The following is a 22,452-nucleotide window of genomic DNA, read 5'->3' on the forward strand; positions in this document are numbered from 1 at the left end:
TGTGTGTCATTTCTTTGTCCGCATAAGAAATGGTAAGAGAACATTTTCAAAGTGAGACTCTTCAGGAACTTTTTATCACCTTACATTTTACGTCAATTTTCGTGCCAATAGGGTAAAACATTTGGCACAAGATGACAGAGTAACAGAGAGTTCATGAAGAGTCCTACTTTTGAAAGAGTCTTTTTAACATTTCTCTTCTCTACACTCAAAAGGAATCCGCTGTGAATATGTTGTTGAAGAAAGAAGTAGAGAAAGGAGGGGAGAGAGAATAAGAGCATCTCTAAAGGAGATGTCAAAACTGTCACATAGACGTACAACATTAGAAAATGGCAGCAAACTCTCTCCAACAGAGCCTTCAGTTTTTTACATGACACTAAGTTAATTGAAGGCAAAGCCTTTTGCTATCAAATTTGACAACAACTGTAAAATTCATTCAATAATTTTTTAATGGATGTAATGCAATATATAATAAATGTGTGTGTTTCAAGTATGGAACTAGATCCCCTCTGAACCCAAAGGAACTGAGCCCAAGGATCAAATGATACGGACCATTGAAATTTGATCTAACGACTACAAACAGGGAGATATCTAAAAATTATAATAATTATAACCGTTGAATCAAATTTCAATGGCCCGGATCATTTGATCATTGGGCTCAGTTTCTTTGGGTTCGAAGGGGATCCGGTTCCTTCGAAATTATCTCAATAATTAACCACACAAAGAGATGCAAAGAAACCATAGAAAGACATTATTATTTAACATATTAGGGGGGGGGCAAAAAATTGTATAAAATGTTAAATTACCACACAAATCATCAAATGTCATTTTGATGTTTAAAATTTTCCTATTTCTCGCAACCGTTAGATATTCCAACGCCAATCTGGACCGTTTATTTCCCGGACCATTAAATGGTCCGGTGCGTTGAAGAAAAATCGCCAGGTTTGAAGTGGTGTCTTCATGTTTTTAGTAGCAAAAGCTGTCGGGGTTCGAACCGCCAACAATGGCGCCTGTGAGAAGCACCGGCGCTGTTGTGGCTGTAGTCTCAGTGTCTATGGCGTTGCTCTCTCTTTTTCTCTACAAGTCCAAGCCGTCCTCCAAAAAGACCGAACTATCCCTGCGCTCGAAGGAAAATCACAGAGATGGCCTCGTTGGTGCCATTGGCAACACCCCTCTGATCCGCATCAACAGCCTCTCGGACGCCACCGGCTGTGAAGTAAGCAGTAAGAAGCTTTTTCTCCAAATTTTTTTTTCTTTCTGGATTTTCATTTATTTCTGCAATTATTATTATTTTTTAATATTTGGGTTTGTTTAGATACTTGGAAAGTGCGAGTTTTTGAACCCAGGTGGGAGCGTGAAAGACAGAGTTGCTGTCAAGATTATTGAAGAGGTTAAAAAAACTTAGTTGGTTGACAAATTTGACGGAAACTTTTAAAATTTTGCATTTCGTGTATTTGTAAGTTGAAATTCGCGGAAAATATAATTGGCACCAGTGATCATTAACTTAGATTAATTTTTCTGGAAAGTAGGGTTTGTCGAAACTCGAAACTCGAAACTCGAAAGTAAGTTTTGACAAACTCTAACCTGCTGTTATGATCTTCACTACTTTTGTTGTCAAATTATTAAAAAATTAAGGGACCGTTTGAGAAAGTGAAAACTGAAAATAAAATGGTTACCAAACGGCGCCTAAATGTATTCAATTGCTCACAAGTTTGGTATTCTTCTTATTATCGCTGTTAGTGATACTTGACATTGTTGTTTAGCATTTAAATTGACTTAATATTGTTCTGGCTACTACCTTGTAGCAGTTTAGATAATCCGTTGTAATGAGTTGTTGACTGATTGTAATGGATTGGTTTTCTGAGTCACGCAGATGTTCTGATTTTTGGTTGTATACAGGCTTTGGAATCTGGAGGCCTCGCTCCAGGTGGAGTGGTCACCAAGGGGAGTGCTGGAAGCACGGCTATTAGCCTTGCCACGGTTGCTCCTGCGTATGGTTGCAAATGTCACGTGGTTATACCTGATGACGCTGCTATCGAGAAGGTATTTAGAGATGCATTTCGGATTAGCGACATTGATTCATAAACTATGAATCAGTTAAAGGTGCTGTCGGGGTTTATCTGATATGAGCAAACACCAGAAACCCAGTGGTACCATAAACCATGATCCCGCTCCTTCCAGTTTCTTTTTTTCCATCGAAATTAAAAATTAGGTTCTGCAGTGTGCTGAATTTGACTTCTGTTGTGCCAACATTTCTTTCAGTCTCAAATACTTGAAGCCCTCGGGGCGACTGTTGAAAGGGTAAGGCCAGTGTCAATGACGCTCAGGGAACACTTTGTAAATATTGCTAGGAGGCGGGCTACGGAAGCAAATGAAAAATCTGTAATCATATACCAAATAGTAAGATGAAAAATCCCAATTTCTTACATTCACCTGGCAATGTTAAACTAAGAATGGTTAGTTGTTTTTCTTGGCCTCAAGCTTGTTTTTCTGAAAACTGTCAGGTTTCTTATGAAGAACAACGGGCTCTTTTTGGGGAGTTCTTCAGCCATGAATTGTGTTGGAGCAGTCCGAGCAGCACAGTCGCTTGGTCCCGGTCACACAATTGTGACCATTTTATGCGATAGCGGGATGAGACATCTGAGCAAATTTTGCAGCGCTGAGTATCTGTCTCAGTACGGTTTGAGACCCTCGGCTAGTGGATTAGAGTTCCTGGGTGTTGCATGAGGATCTGCATCTGCCAAGGGCATCCATGTTTCTCTCTGCAGTTCCATCCAAAGGGCAGTAGCTTAAGTAGTTTTTCATTCGGTTGCAGTCTTCGTGAAGTTTTTAGACAGTATTTCTGAATACTTTAGCAATCGCACTCAATAGATTACATTAATTTCTACAGGCAAAGTGTTTGCATCTCTTAGAATGAGTTCATTCGAGAAGCGATTATTCATCTTACGTTGTTGATTTTGGGGGCATTGAGTTCTGTATTGAAATGAATGTTATGGCTCTACAATTTCGTAAGTTAATACATCGCTAATCACTTGTTTAAACAATCAAATTCTATTCCGATAGTTTCTGGAATAATGGTGGAAGATTCAACTAAAATTTTGTTGTCAAGATACATGGCTTCAAATGTCTCCATAGATATAAAAGATCAAAACCTCACACGATCGGGATGCCAAATTCAAATGTTTCGAGCAATTCAAAACATGCGATACTCTAATCACTCGGTGTTCCACTTCTCAAACTGAGACTCGTGACAGTGTGGGTCTAACCAATCCCTGTTAGAACCCTTTGCCATGCTGCTGCTTCCCTTCCCACCCACAAGCTCTCTCAGATTCTCCAACTTATTCTCTCGGCCTGTCCTGGTACTTTTCTTATCTGCTTCCTTCAGTTTCTGCTTGAACTTCTGCTTACGGCTACTAGGGTTTACCTCTTGCTGCTTTGATTGCGAAGGAGGAGCCCCGTGCGGTCCTAAATAGATCTTCTCTTCTTTTTTGGCCTGCATACAAGAAATGCAAAGTCAACAAAAAACCAGTTCCGAGGTCTCCGAATTAAAGACTTTCAGGGCCATCAGGTACAAACGTGTAATTCCCTTTACTCATTACAAGGAGCTACAGCACTTGTAAGCACTTGTAACTGACCTTTGGAGATGGTGGTTTTGAAGCTTCTACTGTTGGAGCATTGTGATTACTGCTATCTTGCTCTTCAATCACCAAGCTCGGAATCACAAATCCATCAGTGTCTAATGCCAAAAACAGTTCAATATTAATCTCAAAACAGTTAAGTGCGCATCAATCAGAAGACTACGTTACATTGCTGACACCACTAACTAAAGGTAATTTCAGCACAACCCTTTTCTCCTTCTGCACTCTGTTTAATTTTGACCCTTTGTTCTCCATTGATTTATTCAATCTAAAGGCCAGATAAAGAACATAAGTTGTGCAGGAGGAGAAAAGCGGTTCGAAAATCATTTTCCCTAAATAAATTCACTGCAATCAAACTTAACGTGTCACACACAACAGAGAAAAACTTGTGCCACAAAGAGGTTACCCTAAAATACATACGCCTCTAGATAATTGCAACTATGATCAGTTTAAGAGTAGCACTTTCCTGCATCTTGGAGCAAACACTTTTCTCAAATTACGCTAACCGGTAGATACATAAAGAAAGTATATGCGATCCTAAGTTTCGACTCCAAAGTTAAACTTTCTTGCCAATTCACACTAAAACTCACAAGACAAAATCCAGATACTACAAGTTACAGATCCCGTAGAGAAATCATGTAGCTAACAAATTATGCTGCAATGCCAAAACAACATCTATTTACCCAATAAATCTCCATTTGTTTTCCATTTTGTAACAAGCATATATTTTCTCAGCAAACAAACAAATTAAATGTCTAAGCATAACCCAATACAAGAAATCAAGCAGAATGCAGTAATTGGCTGAGGTTAAGAACATTAATGCAAAACATACAAAAACCCATCCAAATTAGGCAAAAATATTCGCATCTTTACTAGTGATTTTCCACTTTCCAACAAAATTTTCTCAGCAACCAAACAACAGGATTTTATGAGAAGAAGAAGGAAAAACAGATGCGAAAGGTGATACATAACATACCCCACTCATCTTCTTCTTCGAGAGGTGGAGTGGTTCGCACTGGAGAAGGGTCCATGGGACGCTGATGATCATGGATTTAACCAGCCACAGGGCGCAAAAGCCCAGATCAAGGTCAATCCAACGGCTCAAATCCAATCACCACCACCAACACAACTCCCAAATCAGAGGCTTCCGCAAATCTGATGAAACGCAAAACCACCGAGCTTTTCTTTTCAGAAAACCCTATGAAATGGATGCCCAAAAGGTTAAAACCCTAACCCATTTTGCTTTATCCTTCAAAAGAAAAAAAATAAAATTGTTTTCTTGAGTTTGGCGGCGGCTTTGGGCTAAAGGCTATTTTCGGGCTAATGCTAGATAGATAAAATTTGTAATACATAATTTAAACGATGATAAATATGTTTATTTTTATCTGTGATACATAAATAGTATTGACTCAACTATATCATAATATTTCCACATAATCTCTATCTTTTCTTTCTAGTCTGTACTGCTCAACTTTATTCATCTAAGTTTCTAACTCTCTCTCTCGATCTACACTCTCCAGACTCTCTCTCTCTATCGGTCTCCCCTCCGGCCTCCCCTTCATTCTAGCCCCTAGCCTCTAGAGTCCAGAGTGCTATAATATGGTAAGAACTAAGATTTATAACTTGTTTTAGTTAAATTTACTTATAACATGAGAGTAATTGGTAGATACTAGATAGGTTTCCGCCCAGTATACACACACCTACACGAATTGAATCCGCCCCCTCCAAGCCAATCAAAAGGTTGTAGTTCACAAGGATCAATGGCTTCCGATCCATTGGTTTTAAATTTACAACGTGCAAGGTCTTTCCAACTATCGGCTTCTCAAGCCCATTCACAAGTTCAAAGACCTCCTAAACCTTCGGCTAGTAAGTGTGCAAAAGGAAGGGGAATAACAAAGGTTTGAAACTTGGATGATGCAAAGTAAGTTGAAACAACAAAACTTTTTTATTGAATTGGATGAACAATTTATTTTTCATAATGTCATAATGCATTAGGTAACCATAATAGCCTTTTCAAACACCAAAACTTTTTTATTGAATTGGATGAAATGAGATACAACTAGGTAACCATAATAGTTTTTTCAAACAATGAAACCAAACTAAAACCGTTTAAAACCAAACCGAACCGAACCAAATGGTTTGGTTTCATTTCGGTTTTAACCTCAAAATCACACTGAACCAAACTGCAAAAACTTGCGGTTTTGGTTTTGATTTCACTCAAAACCGCAGCAAACCGAACCGCACCCACCCTAATCGAGTGTGGGGTGCTTACGGTAAAAGAATCCATTTTTTAGTTCATGTACACAAACTTCCTCCTTTAATTGTTAAAAAATTAAGAACGTTATACTCGAATGATCTTAAATTAGACAATTTTTTTTCCTAATTCCCTTCCTTTCTATGCCACATGACTTCACATAAGCATGTTTGACGTGCTAAAGTTGACGCCTATATCACGGAGTTTAAATGAATCCAAGAAATATGGTTATTGATTGAATTTTAGAGGTTCAAGAGAAACGAATTGAAGTCTAGAGAAAATCCAATTTCAAGGGGCTTTTTAAAAAAATGTTGAAAATGTGTCCTAAAATCAATCATATGATGATACTTTATGGATATTTCACATGTTAAACTAATCTAGTTTAATATAAAAGGCAAAGATTATTGTTTGAAGCCGTCTCATATAAATGTTATATGCTTAAACGATAAGTCCAAGGAATATGTAATTGAGAGAATGTGATCTAAAGAAGTTAGATTCATGAGACCATTCTCTTTCATATACATATCCTAAATGTTCCCGATCATAAGATTGCCAGTTAGGCATTGACAGTTCGTTAAGATCAGTACGTGCTATGCCTTCTCTTAGGGAGAGTGACTGGTCTCAAGTCATTGGTGTGACTGATACCAAGTCAAGTACGTAGGTGCTCAATAGAGATTGAGTCCACTGAACACGATCAATAAGGAGTTCTCATACTCATGTCACATGAGAACTCATGGTTGGGATAATGCAAAGTAGTCCCTTGACTTGAGGCATCATAGTTGTCTTGTGGTTATGTCCTTGATCTTTGACTATGTCAAAGTCACTCCGTCAGAGGGTGTCTACGGCATGGTTGAGGTTAAGCCATTTAGCCATGGAGGCAAGTGAATGCGCAACAAGGGATCTTTAACCTTCAAACCGTTTGAGGGAGAATACTTTATGATAGTTTAAGAATCTCTGGCCAAAGTATGAATGAGATTTAGGAAGTCATTCCAAATCACATTCAAGGTAATCATATAAGTAAGAGAATCACAAACTATCAAACCAAACAATGTGGTTAAGAGTATTGTATTAGAGAAAGATCATATTGCATTGTAATCCTAAACTGAATAGGTTCTCCACCTCTTCTGATTAGCTTGGGTAGCCATGACATACTGGTAGGTGTCACTCATGGTTTGTGGAATCCCTAAATGTGTATAAACACTAAAGGGAGAATTGAAAGTAAGTTTCAATTCACAATCGATTTGAAGAGTTCTAGTCGCCCACTGCCTCGTTAAAAGGAATCTAATGGATCGTACACTGAGTAAGGTAGGGATTGAAGAAATAACGGAGATGAGTAAGGATAATTAAATGGTTTAATTATTTATGGCTAATATTAATTAATATGTTAATTAATCAAACGAATATGTTCGTTATAGACCTCGGGTTAGTTTTGGGGTGCAAGGCCCAATGAGATTTGAATGTCAAGTCCATTAACTCAAGTTGTATGACAACTTGAAAACACAAAGGGCTTGAAAGCCCAATGAACCCTTAAGGCCGGCCATATAGAGAAGGGTAAGGAACTTGCCTTAATTGCAAGTTTGCCACTCCATTGTGAGATGGTATAAAGACAACTTTATAGCCATTTCATCATTAGGGTTTTCTTTGAGGAAATTGGAGAGAACACAAACTCTCCCTTTCTCTCTAAGAGGCCGACCACCCTAGAGGAACATAGCTAGCAATCTTCCTTCCTCTAGGTCACTCATCTCCTCATCAATGCTCTCCTTGGCGTGGAAAAATTAGTGGTTCTCTATTTTGGGAACTTGGAGAATCCTTTCAACCATCATCCTCCAAGAAATCCATGGAGCTAAGAAGTAAGGAATGATGGCCCTCTCCTTGGGTGATTAGCCTTTGCTTATGCAAAGAGGAATCAACAAAAGTATAAGATTTCTCAACTCACTTTGTTCTTGAGTTGAGTCTTGGTTCACCATAACTACTAGGCTTTGAATTTCATGGGTTAAGTTTTGTTTTTGAGTGCATACAAGTATGAGTCCGCCTTTTAATTGTTTATAGCATGCATAGATGTTGCTCAAATGAACTTGTTTTCACAAATTCTTCCTTAAAAAAAAAGGCCAAATTTTTTGTGTGATCCTTGTGGTGTGATACCCTATTTTTAAATAGACCCATGTGATGAAAAAGCTATTAATTGTAATCCTGTGGCGAAATTCGTTATCAATCATAGTCCAAATTGAATTTTTCCTCATTGTTCTGCCATTTGTAGGGGCAAAATTGTTATTTTCGTTTTTATTCTATCAACTAATCATAAAAGCGCCACATGGACATAATTTTTTTTATTTTTAAAACTTTTAGAGCTACAATAAAAGAATAAATAAACAATAAAATTACAAGGTTCATATTATTAGACTTTCTCATTTCAAAAGAGCCAAGAGTCCAAATTCAAGATTTAAATCACAATGCGTTTAGATGAGAATATAAGTTATTATGCAAACATTGAATTTAGTTTCATTTTAAGAAGAACAGTTGTGGACGTGATGGCTAGGGTTATGTGAGAGAGAGAGGGGAAAGTGGTGGGTGGTCGTTGTGGCTGTGGCTAACAAGGGTAGGGATTGGGGAGGGATGTTTTTTTCCTTCTATTTTTGTTGATTATAAAAAAATGGAATTACCAAAAAGAAAAGAAAAAAAAATGGAATGACCTTTTTACCCCTGCATGTAGATGAGATTTTGATAGAAATTTCAATTTTGACTACGATTGATAACAAACTTCACCATAGGGTTAAGATTAACACTTTTTTCACCACATGAGTCGATTTAAAAGTAATGTCTCACCACAAGGATCAAGAAAAAAAAATTTAGCCTTAAAAAAATAAGCTTTAAATTAATGAAGATCAAACTACCAATTCTATTTTCATTATTCGTAGAGTAAAAAATAACGAGAACACAACACAACACTTGAATACAAGACATATTGGATGTGCATATACATGATTACATTGGTACGCAAGGATGTTATTATAAGAATCTTAATGAAACACTTATGGTATTGTTCATTTTTAATGTTAAGGACATTTTTGCTGGAAGTATGCCCACAAAGCCACTCATTTGATGTAATAGCTTTTGGAATTCTTATTGTGTTAAACTATTACATGTTTAATGAAGGGCAAAGTTTATTATTAATTACTATTTATTGTATTATGTGTTTAAGTAATAAGGGAATCCAAGGAATGTATTTAATACAAGAGAGAAGTGATCTAAGTAAGTTAGATTAACGAGACATTTTTCTTATGTTCATTCCTAAAACGTTCACCGAGTAAGGATGAAAGTGAAGAAATATAAATGAAATGGATAAGCAATTAAATGGTTTAATTGAGAATGCTTAAGATTAATTAATTAGTTAATTAATTATACGAAAGGTTTGTATTGGGGTTTGAAGTTAGTTTCGGATCTCGGGGCCTAAAAGGGTTTTTGGTCCACAAGGCCCATTATATTTAAGTTGTATGACAACTAAAACCAAATGGGCAATTAGCCCAATGAACAAAGTCAAAACCAGCCAAGGGTGAGTGGTAGCAAACTTGGGTTAATTGCAAGTTTGCCACTCACATGTGAGGTGGTATAAAGACAACTTTATAGCCATTCTCTCACTAGGGTTTTTTTGAGGCAAAGATGAGAAACCTTTTCTCTCTTTTTCTCTAAAGAGGCCGGCCACTTAGGGAAAAAATAGCTAGCAATCTTTTCTTCCTTTAAGTCATCAATTTCATCTTCACACCTCATCCTTGGTGTGGAGACTTAAAGACACTAAACCTTTGGTGTTCTTGGAGATCATTTCCTCACATCCTCAAGGAGCAAAGGGAAGAAAATCACAAGGAAGATCTAAGGAGTTAGGAGGTGACTTGAAGGCCTTCCACTTGGGTGAATCCCTTTTGTAAACAAGGATGAGCTTCAAGGGTAATGAATCTCAAAATCCTTTCTTCTCTTTAATGTTGTTAAAGAGTCTTGTGGTTCACCATTCACTAGGCTTTGAAAGTCATGGGTTTTAGAATTATTTTTGAATGCATGCCTACTTTAAAGTGTTATTAGTTTGTTTATGTGTTCAAATGTTCTCAATAAAACAAAAAAAGTGGGGAAAATAGTAGGGTTGATTGCTAATTGCAATTACTTTTTATAAAGCATTTGTTTATTGGCCTAATTGCCTCAGAGTTGTACTCAACATGTAAATATATAAAGAAAGTTGGTTTTGTCTTCTCATTATTCAAATAAACTTCATGTGCATTGTGATGACTTTTTGTTGTCCCATTAGAGATTCGGGATCACGATCTCTCCTTTCTTTTGATTAAAGTAAATGAAAATTTTCTAAACAACTATCATCAATCAAATCTGAATTTAACAACAAGGATTTGGTTAGCGGTACTTGTTTCTGTTTTGTTGAACGAGTTTTCCCCTTCAACTCAATTGAATATAACAATTATATATTTTAACCATATGTAGTGTCTAAATCTTTTAGTGTGGCGGAGATCTTATTAGTGTGTTGTTTTGTAATATCTTGAATTCATTTGCAGGTCTAAAATTCTAATCTTGAGAAGTTCTAGTTGCTTGGACCGCGTTAAATCGAAAAGAAGGAAACGCCAATGTAAAACATCCAAGTTTTATTTAAACGAAAACTGTGCACATAGTGCGCAAAATTTTTTCAGTGAGAAAATTTGTCAATCATTTGGTGAGTCTATCGTAATCTCTGTTTATGTCGACAAATGCCAAAATAATCTACCGAGTGATGTCGAGACTCTCTATTCTATTTGAGGTACCATGTGAGGAGCAGAGATGATCTGCACATGACTTGGCTTGTTAATTACAAAGTGTTGACGCTGTGAAAAAATAAAAATATAAATGGCAGTTGTCGACTTCAAATAAGAGCACACGCTCTCAGAATCGTCAGGTATGGAAAGTGAATGTTCTTAACCAACTGCATGCACATGTGGTTTGATTAATATATGTGAGCTTTGATGCTTGCCTAGGTTTCATTTGCTTTCTAAGCTTTGAGTTGTTCTTTCCTTTTCTTGTGTTTGGTCCCAAAATAATATTTTGGGTTGAGCTCATGTGTGTCCTCGGTCCAATAAGAAGCATCAGGAATATCCTTATTTTTGAGCCTGTTCCAGTAGAATTTGGCCGTATCCTATCAGAAGATGGTTCTGCCTGGATAAGGGTAAAGTGGTCAGATCTTAGTACAATAAGGATTCTTCTAAAGCTTAAAAGGCTTTGAATCAGAAAAATGCCGAAAGTCAAGGGTTGAATCTGAATGATTAAGGAGCTTGGTTCAGAATCATATAGGAGTTAGAATTGATCGAGACCAAATTAGATTGGGATGAGGAATTCCAATCCGAGTAAAATTCTAACTCGGTTATCAAGGAAATTGCTACTATAAATAGAGAAGGGAGTGCATCATTGAAAGCCCATCCATTTCAACACACAACTGCCCTGCGTAAACCTCTCAAACACCTTGAGATTTTTATTTTCTTTTTTCCCATCAATGCATCTTCAGTTTGGATAAACAACACTGTGGAGGCAACTGGTGATATCTTTAGTTTGGATAAACAACATTGAAGCCGTAGAATTAGCTGACCAAGGAGCACCTTCAATTTGGATAAACAACACAGCTTCAAGACCGACTGATTATCTATCCAAGTCTCGGTCAACAAGGATTTTCGAGTCCTTGTTGGAAGAGGTCATCTTGTCAGCTTTCTCGGCGAAGTGACGTGTTACCAGGTTCGACATATTAAAAGCCGAGTTTATTTTATGATTGGATATTCACAAGTGCATTTTAAAGTTCGGCATTCAGACAGCCTAACCACATTTACAATACACTAATCTCTTTCGAGTATTTGTGTTCGTATAGTCTGGTACTAGTTTGGCGTACTTATATTTGCACAAATATAATTACTGAGATTGAACCCGGCCCGACGATTTGTGAACTTCGAAGAAACTAGCAACCTTGTCTCTAGGCTTTAGAACCCAAAGGCCGAGATGAGTTTTTTCCTCAGCCATAATCGCAAGATGCAGAAGTCAGCATCGTGCCCAATGCTACATCAACATACATTTTACTCCCTAGCCGAGCACGGCCGACAAGTTGGCACACCTCGCATTCAATAGAAGAACGTAGTTAGCTTATTAATTACTCGGCTTGCGCGCCATGTAGGCTATGTAGTTTTTAGGCTTAACATTTTTGCATGCTCAGTGGGACCCAGTGCTAAAGCTACAAAGTTCATGACCATTGATACACTGTCAATAAAAAAAAACAACTATGGGTAAATCGACTACTAGTGTAGCACCTATAATTCAAAGTCTAGTCTAAAGTAACGTGTCGTAGGCACATGATGTTTTTGTTACCGTGACACCTGAAGCCACATGCACGGTTTGTTGAGAAACAAAAATGAATCTCGACGGTCAGAACCATGCTGCCGTGGTCTTCACCCAGACTACTTGGGTGGCAAAACATGATTTTATCGAAGGCTTGGTAGAGGATTGGGATGACGACGAAGAAATTTCTGGTGCATCGTCTAAATATTTTTTTTCCAATGATGGTTAGAAGAACAATCTTGGCAATTTGAGCAAATTTTTGGCTGAGAGATGAAAAACGTACTTGAAGCAGTGCTTGAGAACAACTCGGGGAATAATAAGTTGCTTGAAATTCTAGTTAACAAAGCTCATGAGAATGAGCCCGTCGATCAACCCAGGCAGCGCCATTTTTAAAGAATGCCCTTTTGGGAGGGGAAAGGTTGCCGCTGGTATAGGCCAACGTAGAATTCACTAAGCCCAGGATGATTGATCTTGAAAAAAAAATACAGTGAGCCAAAATTCATGGATATGGTTGAAGTCTAGAGAATGATCGATTCGGCCTTAAAAAAAGGGCCAAAATTCCCAAAGTTTATCCATCCATACCTAGCCTTTGTCGAAAGGTTTGAATATCCTCGAGGATTCAAGATCTCAGATTTCAGTCTCTTCACTGGGGGATCATCCTCGTCCTCATTAGAACACGTGGCTGGATTCATTGCTCAATGTGGAGATGTTAATAGTGATTTCCATAAACTACAACTGTTTAATTTCTCATTGACAGGCATGACGTTCGCACGGTACATCAACCTTCCACCAAATTCTATACAAAAATCGGAATGAAAGTGTTAGTATCTTCTTCGGCTAGGATGGCTCAGTCATCTGATGAGTGATAAATGGAATTTCTTACCAGGTTCAAATCAACTAGGAATTGATGTCGAGTACCCCTCCTCGAGGTCGAATTTTTTAGGCTCGTTCAGAATGGCCTAGATGTGGAATACAAGAAGAAATTCTTGAGGGAAAACTTTTGAGATATGTATGAGTTGGCTCACCACGTCGAGCAATATGATTATTTGCTTAAAGAAGAAAAAATCTCGAACACTCCAACTTGTGGGACGATTTATAAGAATATAATAGTAAGTTATGCATCAGCCGGTGAAGGAAAAAATTATTTTAAACTAGTTCATTTGAGCAATATCTATGCATGCAATTAACAATTAAAGGCGGAATCATGCTTGTAGGCACTTAAAAACAAAACTTTACCCATGAAATTTAAGATCTAGTAGTTGTGGTGAACCCAGACTCTACTCAAATATTAAAGAAAAGAGTTGAGAAACTTTTATACCTTTGAAGCACCTCTTTGCATAAGCAAAGGCTAATCACCCAAAAGAGAGGGCCTTCATTCCTTACTTCTTAGCTCCATGGATTTCTTGGAGGATGATGGTTGAATGGATTCTCTAAGTTCCCAAGAAAGGGAACCTCTAAGTTTCCACACCAATGAGAGACTTGAAGAAGATATGAGTGACCTTGGAGGAGGATTGATACTAGTAAATCCCCTCCAAGAGGGCTGGCCTCCTAGAGAGAAAAAGGAGAGCTTATGTTCTCTCCAATTTCCTTAAGAGATAACCCTGATGAATTTTGGCTATAAAGTCCTTTATATAGTCACTTCACTTAAGTGACTAAAAGAACCAAAATACCTTTCATTCATGATATGGCCAGCCTTCTAAAGGCCTTGGGTTGTTAAGGCTCTTTTTAAGTCTTTAGTCATTAAGTTGTCATACAACTTAAGTTAATGGGCTTGACGGTTCTAAACCCAATGGACCTTGAGGTTCAATAATACTCAAAAGCTAAAACAAACTTATTCTTTTGATCAATTAACATATTAATTAGTCATAGCCATAAATAATTAAACCATTAAATTATCCTTACTCATCTCTGTTGCTTCTTCAATCTCTACCTTACACAGTGTATGATCAATTAGGTTCCTTTTAGCTAGGTAGTGGGCGATTAGAACTCTTCAAATCGATTGTGAATTGAAACCTACTTTCAATTCTCCCTTTAGTGATTATACACCTTTAGGATTTCCACAAACCATGAGTGACACCTAGTAGTATGTCTGGCTACCCAAGCTAATTAGAAGAGGTGGATAACCTATTCAATTTGGAATTACAATGCAGTACGGTTTTTCTCTAATACAATACTCTTAACCACATTGCTTGGTTTAATAGTTTATTCATGTCTACTATCCAATGTGATTCTTTTACTTATATGATTACCGAACGTGATTTGGAATGACTTCCTAAATCTGATTCATACTTTGGCCAGAGATTCTTAATCATATCATAGAGAATTCTCCCTCAAACGGTTTGAAGGTTAGAGATCCCTTGTTGTGCATTCACTTGCCTCCATGGCTAGGTGGCTTAACTCGAACTATGTCGGGGACACCCTTTGACGGAGTGACTTTGACATAGTCAAAGATCAACGACCTAACCATAAAACAACTATGATGCCTCAGGTCAGATGACTACTTTGCATTATCCCAACCATGAGTTTTCATGTGACATGAGTATGAGAACTCTTTGTTGATCGTGTTCGGTTGACTCATTCTCTATTGAGGACCTATATGCTTGTCTTGGTATTAGTCACACCAATGACTCGAGACTAGTCACTCTCTTTAAGAGAAGACATAGCACGTATTGATCTTAACGTACTGTCAATGCCCAATTGGCAATCCTATGATCAGAAACGTTTAGGATATGTATACGAAAAAGAATGGTCTCATGAATCTAACTTCTTTAGATCACATTATCCCAATTACATATTCCTTGGACTTATCGTTTAGGCATATAACATTTATATGAGACAACTTTAAACAATAATTTTTGCCCTTTATATTAAACTAGATTAGTTTAACATGTGAAATGTTCGTAAAGTATCATCATATGATTGGCTTTAAGGCACATTTCCAACAGCCGGGGTGACGAATGCCAATATGTTAGTATAGATGCGGCCGAGATAGTGATTGACAAACTTTATGTATGCAAGGCACTGGCTCACGCTAGTTCTAAAGACATCAAAATGCATTCTGCCTATGTTGAAGTAGCCGTAAAAACATCAATGGTGTACACTTTTAACATCACCAAAGCTGATGCTATCTTCGACCATTACTTAAATATGCACACGACAAATAACTACGTTGTGTTACGTGATGCCACTCAAAGCTGGATTGACAAAGGCAAACTGAAGTTCCTAGAGAAGACACAAATGTTGGTTTATGTTGATCATTTTCCTTCGGTAATGGTGAGCATGGTAGACGCTCATCTGCTGAAGGATAAGAAAAAAAATGAAAAACTGAGTACATCCCAACATACCACGTTCCAAAGCAGAATCCCCAACCGCGTCTGAAAGTTGATTTCTCATCCCAAAACAACCCGCCTAGTTTATTCTCGAATCCAGCCTATGTTGAGCCAGTATCTGACTCTTGTTCAAATAAGTTTGAAGGCCCAATGATCCTGTGTAGTAGATGCCAATCAAAAGTCATTATACCTAAGCCAAAACCGCAGAAACCTTTGACCGAATCACCACAACCCCTACCTATTGTTTCGGTGAAATCTTAACCAGTGCTCGGCTCAGGTCAACGCCAGCAAATGGTTTTTGACAGACTCAACCCTCAACAACAAAATTACAAACTGCCTTCAGCTAGACGGTGACTTGATTTCGATGGGCCGTTTTATGATGAGGATTACTATGTACACAACTTTGGAAATTCAAGTACATTCATGACCCAACGTACCTTTAAACCACCTGAGCCACACAACCATCGTTGGTATAGTTATAACTCTTCTATCGATGCATATACCATTATGTCTAAGTCCCGGAAACATCGTCGACAAAGGATAGACTGCATGGCCTGTCGTCAAGCGGCTCAGAAAGTTTTAGTCACAAAATGGTAGCCTAAAGAAACGGGAAAAAAAGGATGATTAACAAACTCCGACGATCATGACTGAGTTGCTTCAAGGGAAAAAAGTAATTGATCGCAATTTTGAAACTGAGATTGAAGAATTTGAGAAACGAATCAAACTTTTCCTCTGGCTTAGAGAAATGAAAGCTCGCATCAAGCATTTCAAGAAAGAGGCTGAGAGCAAACTTCCACCATTACCGCCATAAGAGCCATTGATTAAAGTCCGATGAAATCGCCATCCGTCATTTTTTGGTGAGGCACTAGAATATATGAGGGAATTTCACAAGCAGAATTCGGCAAACGACCTATATGACCTCCTAAAGGCATGTTAGAAGTCTTTTGATTTAGCTTGACCGACCCCGATGCTGACCTAATTATCCAGAAATGGTCGAATTTGAGGATGAAGGCTAGATTCCAACACATTCGTGAGGCCAGTGTTCTCAGCTTCGACGTCGACCCATACACCGATTTAGACCTTAAAGACCTCCTATTCTCTTCAAATGATCTGCAATATTTACGAAATCATTTTGAGGTTTTCTCGATCGTATCCTTATTCGGCTTCACGGCCGAAGAGATGGAGCAAGTTAAAAGGTTGGAGCCCTATTTGGACACACAGGATGCTTGCATCGCATATCAAGAGCTGGTTTGCAAGGCTTTGCGAACACAGGACCAAGTCCCAGCGATAATCAAACCAGTTGCCGAAGCCGAAGATGAAACGGCCACGCCAGGTACACCAGGTGCACCTATTTTACCTATGGTTGAATGCGACGTAGTTGGTGTGATTAAAGATCAAGATATTCTGCCAAACGATCTAGAAGATGGAGATTGTGATCCAATGGGGCCCTTAGGCCTCAACAACATGGAAATTAGCATGGTCCATGTCCTATATGAAGAATTCTTATCAACATCTTAACCAAGCTTTTTGGATGGTGATGTAGTTGCCAAAGAGACCACATAAGTCGACTGCATGACCATCGAAGAGGTCGAACCAATTAGCAAGGAGGACAAGCTTTGAACAACCTTAGCTGAGATATTTCCTTGCTCTTTGGCCGTTAACCTTTATCACTTGAAGCCGTTGCATGTAATGGCTCATATTGAAGGATATTCGATATCCCAAGTTTTTGTTGACTGTGAGGCAACAGTCAACATCATGCATGTTTCTATAATGAAAGCTCTGTGACGCTCTAAAGATGAACTCATTCCATTCGGCGTGACCATGAATAGCTTTGTTGTTGATAAATCTCAAACTAAAGGAGTTATACCTTTAGAAGTAAATATCGCAGGTCGAAATCATATGACTGCGTTTTTTATAGTTGATCCAAAGATCGAGTACAATGCATTGTTCGGTCTTGACTGGATCCACCAGATTGCCTGTATCCCTTTGTCATTATACCAGGTCCTTATTTTCTAGGACGACAAATCAGCCATAATTCATCCAACCAATAACAACATGTTCGAAGCCAACATGATTCAAGCCTGTTATTATGACGACCAGGTTGGCTGTATCACTTTACAAGGCTTTAACGAAGAATGAAAGCTGACTAGAATCTCTGTCAAGAAAGACATCGAGGTTGGTGCAGAAACCATTCAATAGGATTTGGCAAAACTTGTATTGGCTTATTTAGCTAATTGTCCTGATGACTGACGCAACGCAACAGGACGAATGAAGGGTCGTAGTTTCATCTATAATGGAATGGCTGCTGGCCCATTGGTACACCATTTTCAAGCAGCCAAATTTTGGTGTGAACTTAGTGGAGTTCCTCGTCGAAGGGAATAAAGGCCCAGAGCTGTCTTTCGATAAAATTTGGGCTGCACTGGCCGAGCTCGAAGATAATCGGCTTGAAGTCAAAGATCATTTAGAAGTGACAAATGTTGGAACAGTCGACGAACCTCGGCCTTTATTTATTAGTTCCTTGTTTCCTTAGCCTATGAAAGGTGAACTTTGTAAATTACTTGAGAAATTTAAAGATTGTTTTGCTTGGAGTTACCATGAGATGCCTGGACTTGATCGAGCACTGGTTGAATACGAATTGTGTATCAAACTTGGATGTAAACCTTTCCACCAACCTCCAAGATGATTCTCGACCGAAGTTCAGCTTGGAATAAAAGATGAACCTGTTCAACATTTAAAAGCCAACTTTATTTGGATAGCTTGATTCGTCAAATGGTTGGCGAATATTGTCCCAGTCTTGAAGAAAAGCGATGCTTTATGCATCTGCATTGATTTTTTTATTTTAAATTTGGCAACCCTTAAAGATGAATATTCAATGCCAATTTCAGATTTATTAATTGACGCCGCAACAAACCACGAGATTTTATCTTTCATGGACGGCCACTCCAGTTTTCAATCAATTTTTTATCGTCGAAACATATATTCATAAAACTATTTTTCGATGCCCTGGGGTACTAGGGACTTACAAATGGGTTGTCATGCCTTTAAGACTTAAGAACGCTGGTGCCGAACACATTTAGAGGTTCTTCGGCGAACTTTCCTCCGCATGCGCTAGTATAAACTCAAAATGAACCCTGCTAAATGTGCTTTTGGCGTATCTGTAGGAATTTTTTTGGGTTTCCTTGTGCATCATCAAGGAATCGAGGTGGTTAAGAACAAGACTTATGTGATTATCGTTGCTCCACCCCCGATGACAAAGAAATAGTTGTAATCCTTGCTCGGTAAGATCAATTTTCTTCACCAATTTATTTCTAATTCTGCGGGAAAAATGAAAGCTTTTTCCATGCTCCTAAAACTCAAAGATTCTGACCAATTCGAATGGCGAGAAGAACATCAGGATGCCTTTACATAAATTAAGGTTTCTCTCACTAGCCCTCTTGTTCTCATGCCGCCTCAGCACGGCAAGCCTCTCAAGTTGTATATCTCAGCTGCCGAAGAATCCATTGGTTGTCTCCTAGCACAAGATAACAACACCGGTCGGGAACAGGCCATCCTTTATCTCAGCCGAAATCTAAACTTTACTGAAATAAATTATTCGGCAGTGGAGAAACTTTGCTTGGCTCTATTCTTTGTCGTATCCAAGCTCAGGGATTACATGCTCCCTTTTGTCACTCAAGTCATTGCCCAAATCGATGTTATTCGTTATATGCTTACTATGCCAATAGTCAAGGGTCGCATTGGAAAATGGACAATGGCTTTATCTGAATTTAGTTTGCAATATGTGTCCTAAAAAGCCGTCAAAGGTTAGGCCCTGGCTGATTCCCTTGCCCAACATCATTCTCCATACTGATTTAGAGGCAACGATATAGAAATTGACATGGTGTTAACATGCGACAATTATTGGACGATGTATTTAGATGGGTCTAGTACTACGACCTCGGTTGGTGTCGGCATTGTCATCCAATCACCTAACCACTACAGATGGTATTACCAGGCCGAATACGAAGCCTTTGTTATCAGCCTTAATATTTTTCATGACTTGAAAGCAGCTCAAGTACTTGTCCTCGGTGATTCAGAGCTTATGATTAACTAGCTCAATGGGACTTTTTGTTGCATGAGTTGTATCTGTCGCCCTATCATATGGTCGTCAGTTAGTTAGCCAAATCATTTGCAGGCATTACATTTAAGCATATCTCTCGAATTCAGAATACTGATGCTGATGAGTTGGCTCAAATTGTCTCTAGAGCACAACTTTTGAGGGACGAGGTGGGTCGGGTCACACAAGTTGATCGACGTCTATACTTGGCCTTCCTCAATCAACAAACTCTCAAACTGGATGGTGTAATTCAAACACGAGTGATGTCTTTGCCGTTATTACTCGAATGAGAAGCTCTTGTAGGTATCTACATAGTCAAAATGTTGTCAGGTGATTGGAGAAGGTCGATCATATAATATCTCGATAATCCTAGTGGTAAACATGACTGTAAGACAAGGGTACACGCTACAAATTATGTGGTATACTAGAACGAATTGTACCAAAAAGGCGAGGATGGCTTGTTGTTGCTATGTTTCGGCCTAGAAGAGGCCATTCAAGTAATTGCTGAGGTTCATGAAGGAATATGTGGTGGCCATCAATCTGGCTGGAAAATGCATTAGTGATGTCAAAAGTGTATACCCTATCACATGGTCACCAACTATTTAGTCGAATCATTTGCAGGCATCACATTCAAGCATATCTCTCAAATTCAGAATACAGATGCTGATAAGTTGGCTCAAATTGCATCCGAAGCACAACTCCAAAGGGGCGTGGAAGGCCGAGTCATACTAGTTGATCGACATCTATACTTGGCCTTGGTTAATCAATAAATTCACAAACCGAAATGTGTAATTCGAACACGAATGATGTCTTTGCCGTCATTACTCGAATGAGAGGCTCTCATAGGTATCTGCACAATCGAAACGTTGCCAAATAATTGGAGAAGGTCGATCATATGATATCTCAATAATCCTAGTGGCAAACACGACTGCAAGACAAGGGTACATGCTACAAATTATGTGATACACTAGAACGAATTGTACGGAAAAGGCGAGGATGTTTTGTTGTTGCTATATCTTGGCCCTAGAAGAGGCCATTTAAGCAATTGCTGAGGTTCATAAAAGAATATGTGGTGCCCATCAATCTGGCCAGAAAATGCGTTGGTTGCCTCAAAAAATAAGAGCACACACTCTCAGAATTGTCGAGTATAGAAGATGAATGTTCTTAACCAATTGTATGCGCATACGGCTTGATTAGTATATGTGAGCTTTGATGCTTGCCTAGGTTTCATTTGTTTTCTAAGCTTTGGCTTTATCTTTCCTTTCCTTGTGTTTGGTCCCATAATAATATTTTGGGCCGAGCCCACGAGTGTCCTCAGTCCAATAAGAAGCATCAGGAGTATCCTTATTTTTGAGCCTGGCCCAGTAGAGTTTGGTCGTATCCTATCAGAAGATGGTTCTGCCTGGATAAGGGTGAAGTGGTCGAATCCTAGTACAATAAGGGTTATTCGGAAGCTAAAAAGGCTTCGAATAAGAAAAGATGCTGAAAGTCAAGGGTTGAATATGAAAGATCAATGAACTTGGTTCAGAATCCTATTGGCTGAGACCAAATCAAATTGGCATGAGCAATTCCAGTCCGATTAAAATTTTAACTCGGTTATCAAGGAAATTGCTACTATAAATAGAGAATGGAGTGCATCATTGAAAACCCCTCCAATTCAACACACAACTGCCCTGCACAAACCTCTTAAACATCTTGAGATTTTTATTTTCTTTTTTTCCCGCCAATACATCTTCAGTTTGGATAAACATCACTGTGGAGGCAACCAGCGACATATTAAATTTGGATAAACAACACTGAAGCCGTAAAATCAGTCGACCAAGGAGCACATTTAGTTTGGATAAACAACACTTCTTCGATACTGATTGATTATCTATCCAAGTGTCGGTCAATAAGGATTTTCGAGTCCTTGTTGGAAGATGTCATCTCGTCAGTCTTCTCAGCGAAGTGAGGTGTTACCAGGCTTGGCACATTGAAAGCCAAGTTTATTTTATGATTGGATATTTGCAAGTACATTTTAGAGTTCGGCATTCAGATGGCCGAACCACATTTACAATCAAAACACTTATCTTTTTCGAGTATTTATGTCCGTACAGTCTGTTCCAGTTTGGCATACTTAAATTTGCACAAATATAATTATTGAGACCGAACCCAGCGCCGACGATTCGTGAACTTCGAAGAAACTAGTACCCTTGTCTTCAGGCTCTAGAACCCAAGAGTCGAGACGAGTTCCTTCCTTGGCTGCAATCACAAAATGTAGAAGTTAACAGCGTGCCCAATGCCACATCATCATACATTTTACTCCCCGGCCGAGTTCGGCAAACAAGTTGGCATCACCCGTATTCGACCGAAGGATGTAGTTAGGTAGTTTTTAAGGTCAACATTTTGGCACGCCTAGTGGGACCCAGTGGTAAAGCTACGAAGTTCATGACCATTGAGACATGGTCAATAAAAAAAAAAACTATAGGTAAATTGACTACCAATGTAGCACCTATAGTTCAAAGTGCAGTCCAAAGTAACGCATCGCGGGCACTGGATCTTCATGTTGTTGTGACACATGAAGCCACATGCACGGTTCGTCGAGAAACGGAAATTAATCTTGGTGGTCAGAACCATGATGTTGTGGTTTTCACCCAGACTACCAGGGTGGCAAAAGATGGTTTTATCGAAGTCCTAGTAGAGGATTGCGACGACGACGATGAAACCTCTGGTGCATCATCTAAATATTTTTTCCGACAACGGTTAAAAGAACAATCTCGGCAATTTGAGCAAACTTTTGGCTGAGAGATGAAAAGCGTA

The 22,452-nt window shown here is 38.7% G+C and overlaps 2 protein-coding genes across 3 annotated transcripts; one reads left to right on the top strand and one right to left on the bottom strand.

The window, feature by feature from the left end:
• Positions 1–915: 915 nt before the first annotated feature.
• Positions 916–3,046, top strand: LOC103448310 (cysteine synthase 2). 2 transcript variants are annotated; one of them, XM_008387556.4, is made up of 5 exons: positions 916–1,213; positions 1,313–1,387; positions 1,897–2,040; positions 2,260–2,397; positions 2,502–3,046. In XM_008387556.4, exons 1-5 carry the CDS (start codon positions 1,001–1,003, stop codon positions 2,622–2,624), a joined length of 693 nt encoding a protein of 230 aa, XP_008385778.1. In that variant the 5' UTR covers positions 916–1,000; the 3' UTR covers positions 2,625–3,046. The 2 variants fall into 2 exon arrangements, with proteins under 2 accessions (XP_008385778.1, XP_008385779.1); XM_008387557.4 differs by lacking the exon at positions 1,313–1,387 and having other exon boundaries at positions 917–1,213.
• Positions 3,002–5,033, bottom strand: LOC103448309 (uncharacterized). The gene is made up of 3 exons (XM_008387555.4): positions 4,612–5,033; positions 3,633–3,733; positions 3,002–3,490 (listed from the first exon to the last, which is right to left on the bottom strand). The coding sequence occupies exons 1-3, from the start codon at positions 4,664–4,666 to the stop codon at positions 3,212–3,214; spliced, it is 435 nt and encodes a 144-aa protein (XP_008385777.2). The 5' UTR covers positions 4,667–5,033; the 3' UTR covers positions 3,002–3,211.
• Positions 5,034–22,452: the final 17,419 nt, after the last annotated feature.

Source organism: Malus domestica, chromosome 11 (genome assembly GCF_042453785.1).
Source record: "Malus domestica chromosome 11, GDT2T_hap1".
Lineage (NCBI taxonomy): Eukaryota > Viridiplantae > Streptophyta > Magnoliopsida > Rosales > Rosaceae > Malus > Malus domestica.

Bases quoted from the DNA above. Each gene is read 5' to 3' on its own strand.
- LOC103448310 (XM_008387556.4), top strand. From the start codon at position 1,001: ATGGCGCCTGTGAGAAGCACCGGCGCTGTTGTGGCTGTAGTCTCAGTG. The intron at 1,214-1,312 runs GTAAGCAGTAAG...GGGTTTGTTTAG, and splicing joins CGGACGCCACCGGCTGTGAA to ATACTTGGAAAGTGCGAGTT. The intron at 2,398-2,501 runs GTAAGATGAAAA...GAAAACTGTCAG, and splicing joins CTGTAATCATATACCAAATA to GTTTCTTATGAAGAACAACG.
- LOC103448309 (XM_008387555.4), bottom strand. From the start codon at position 4,666: ATGGACCCTTCTCCAGTGCGAACCACTCCACCTCTCGAAGAAGAAGAT. The intron at 3,734-4,611 runs GTATGTTATGTA...TTTTGGCATTAG, and splicing joins CGAAGAAGAAGATGAGTGGG to ACACTGATGGATTTGTGATT. The intron at 3,491-3,632 runs GTCAGTTACAAG...TCTTGTATGCAG, and splicing joins CAAAACCACCATCTCCAAAG to GCCAAAAAAGAAGAGAAGAT.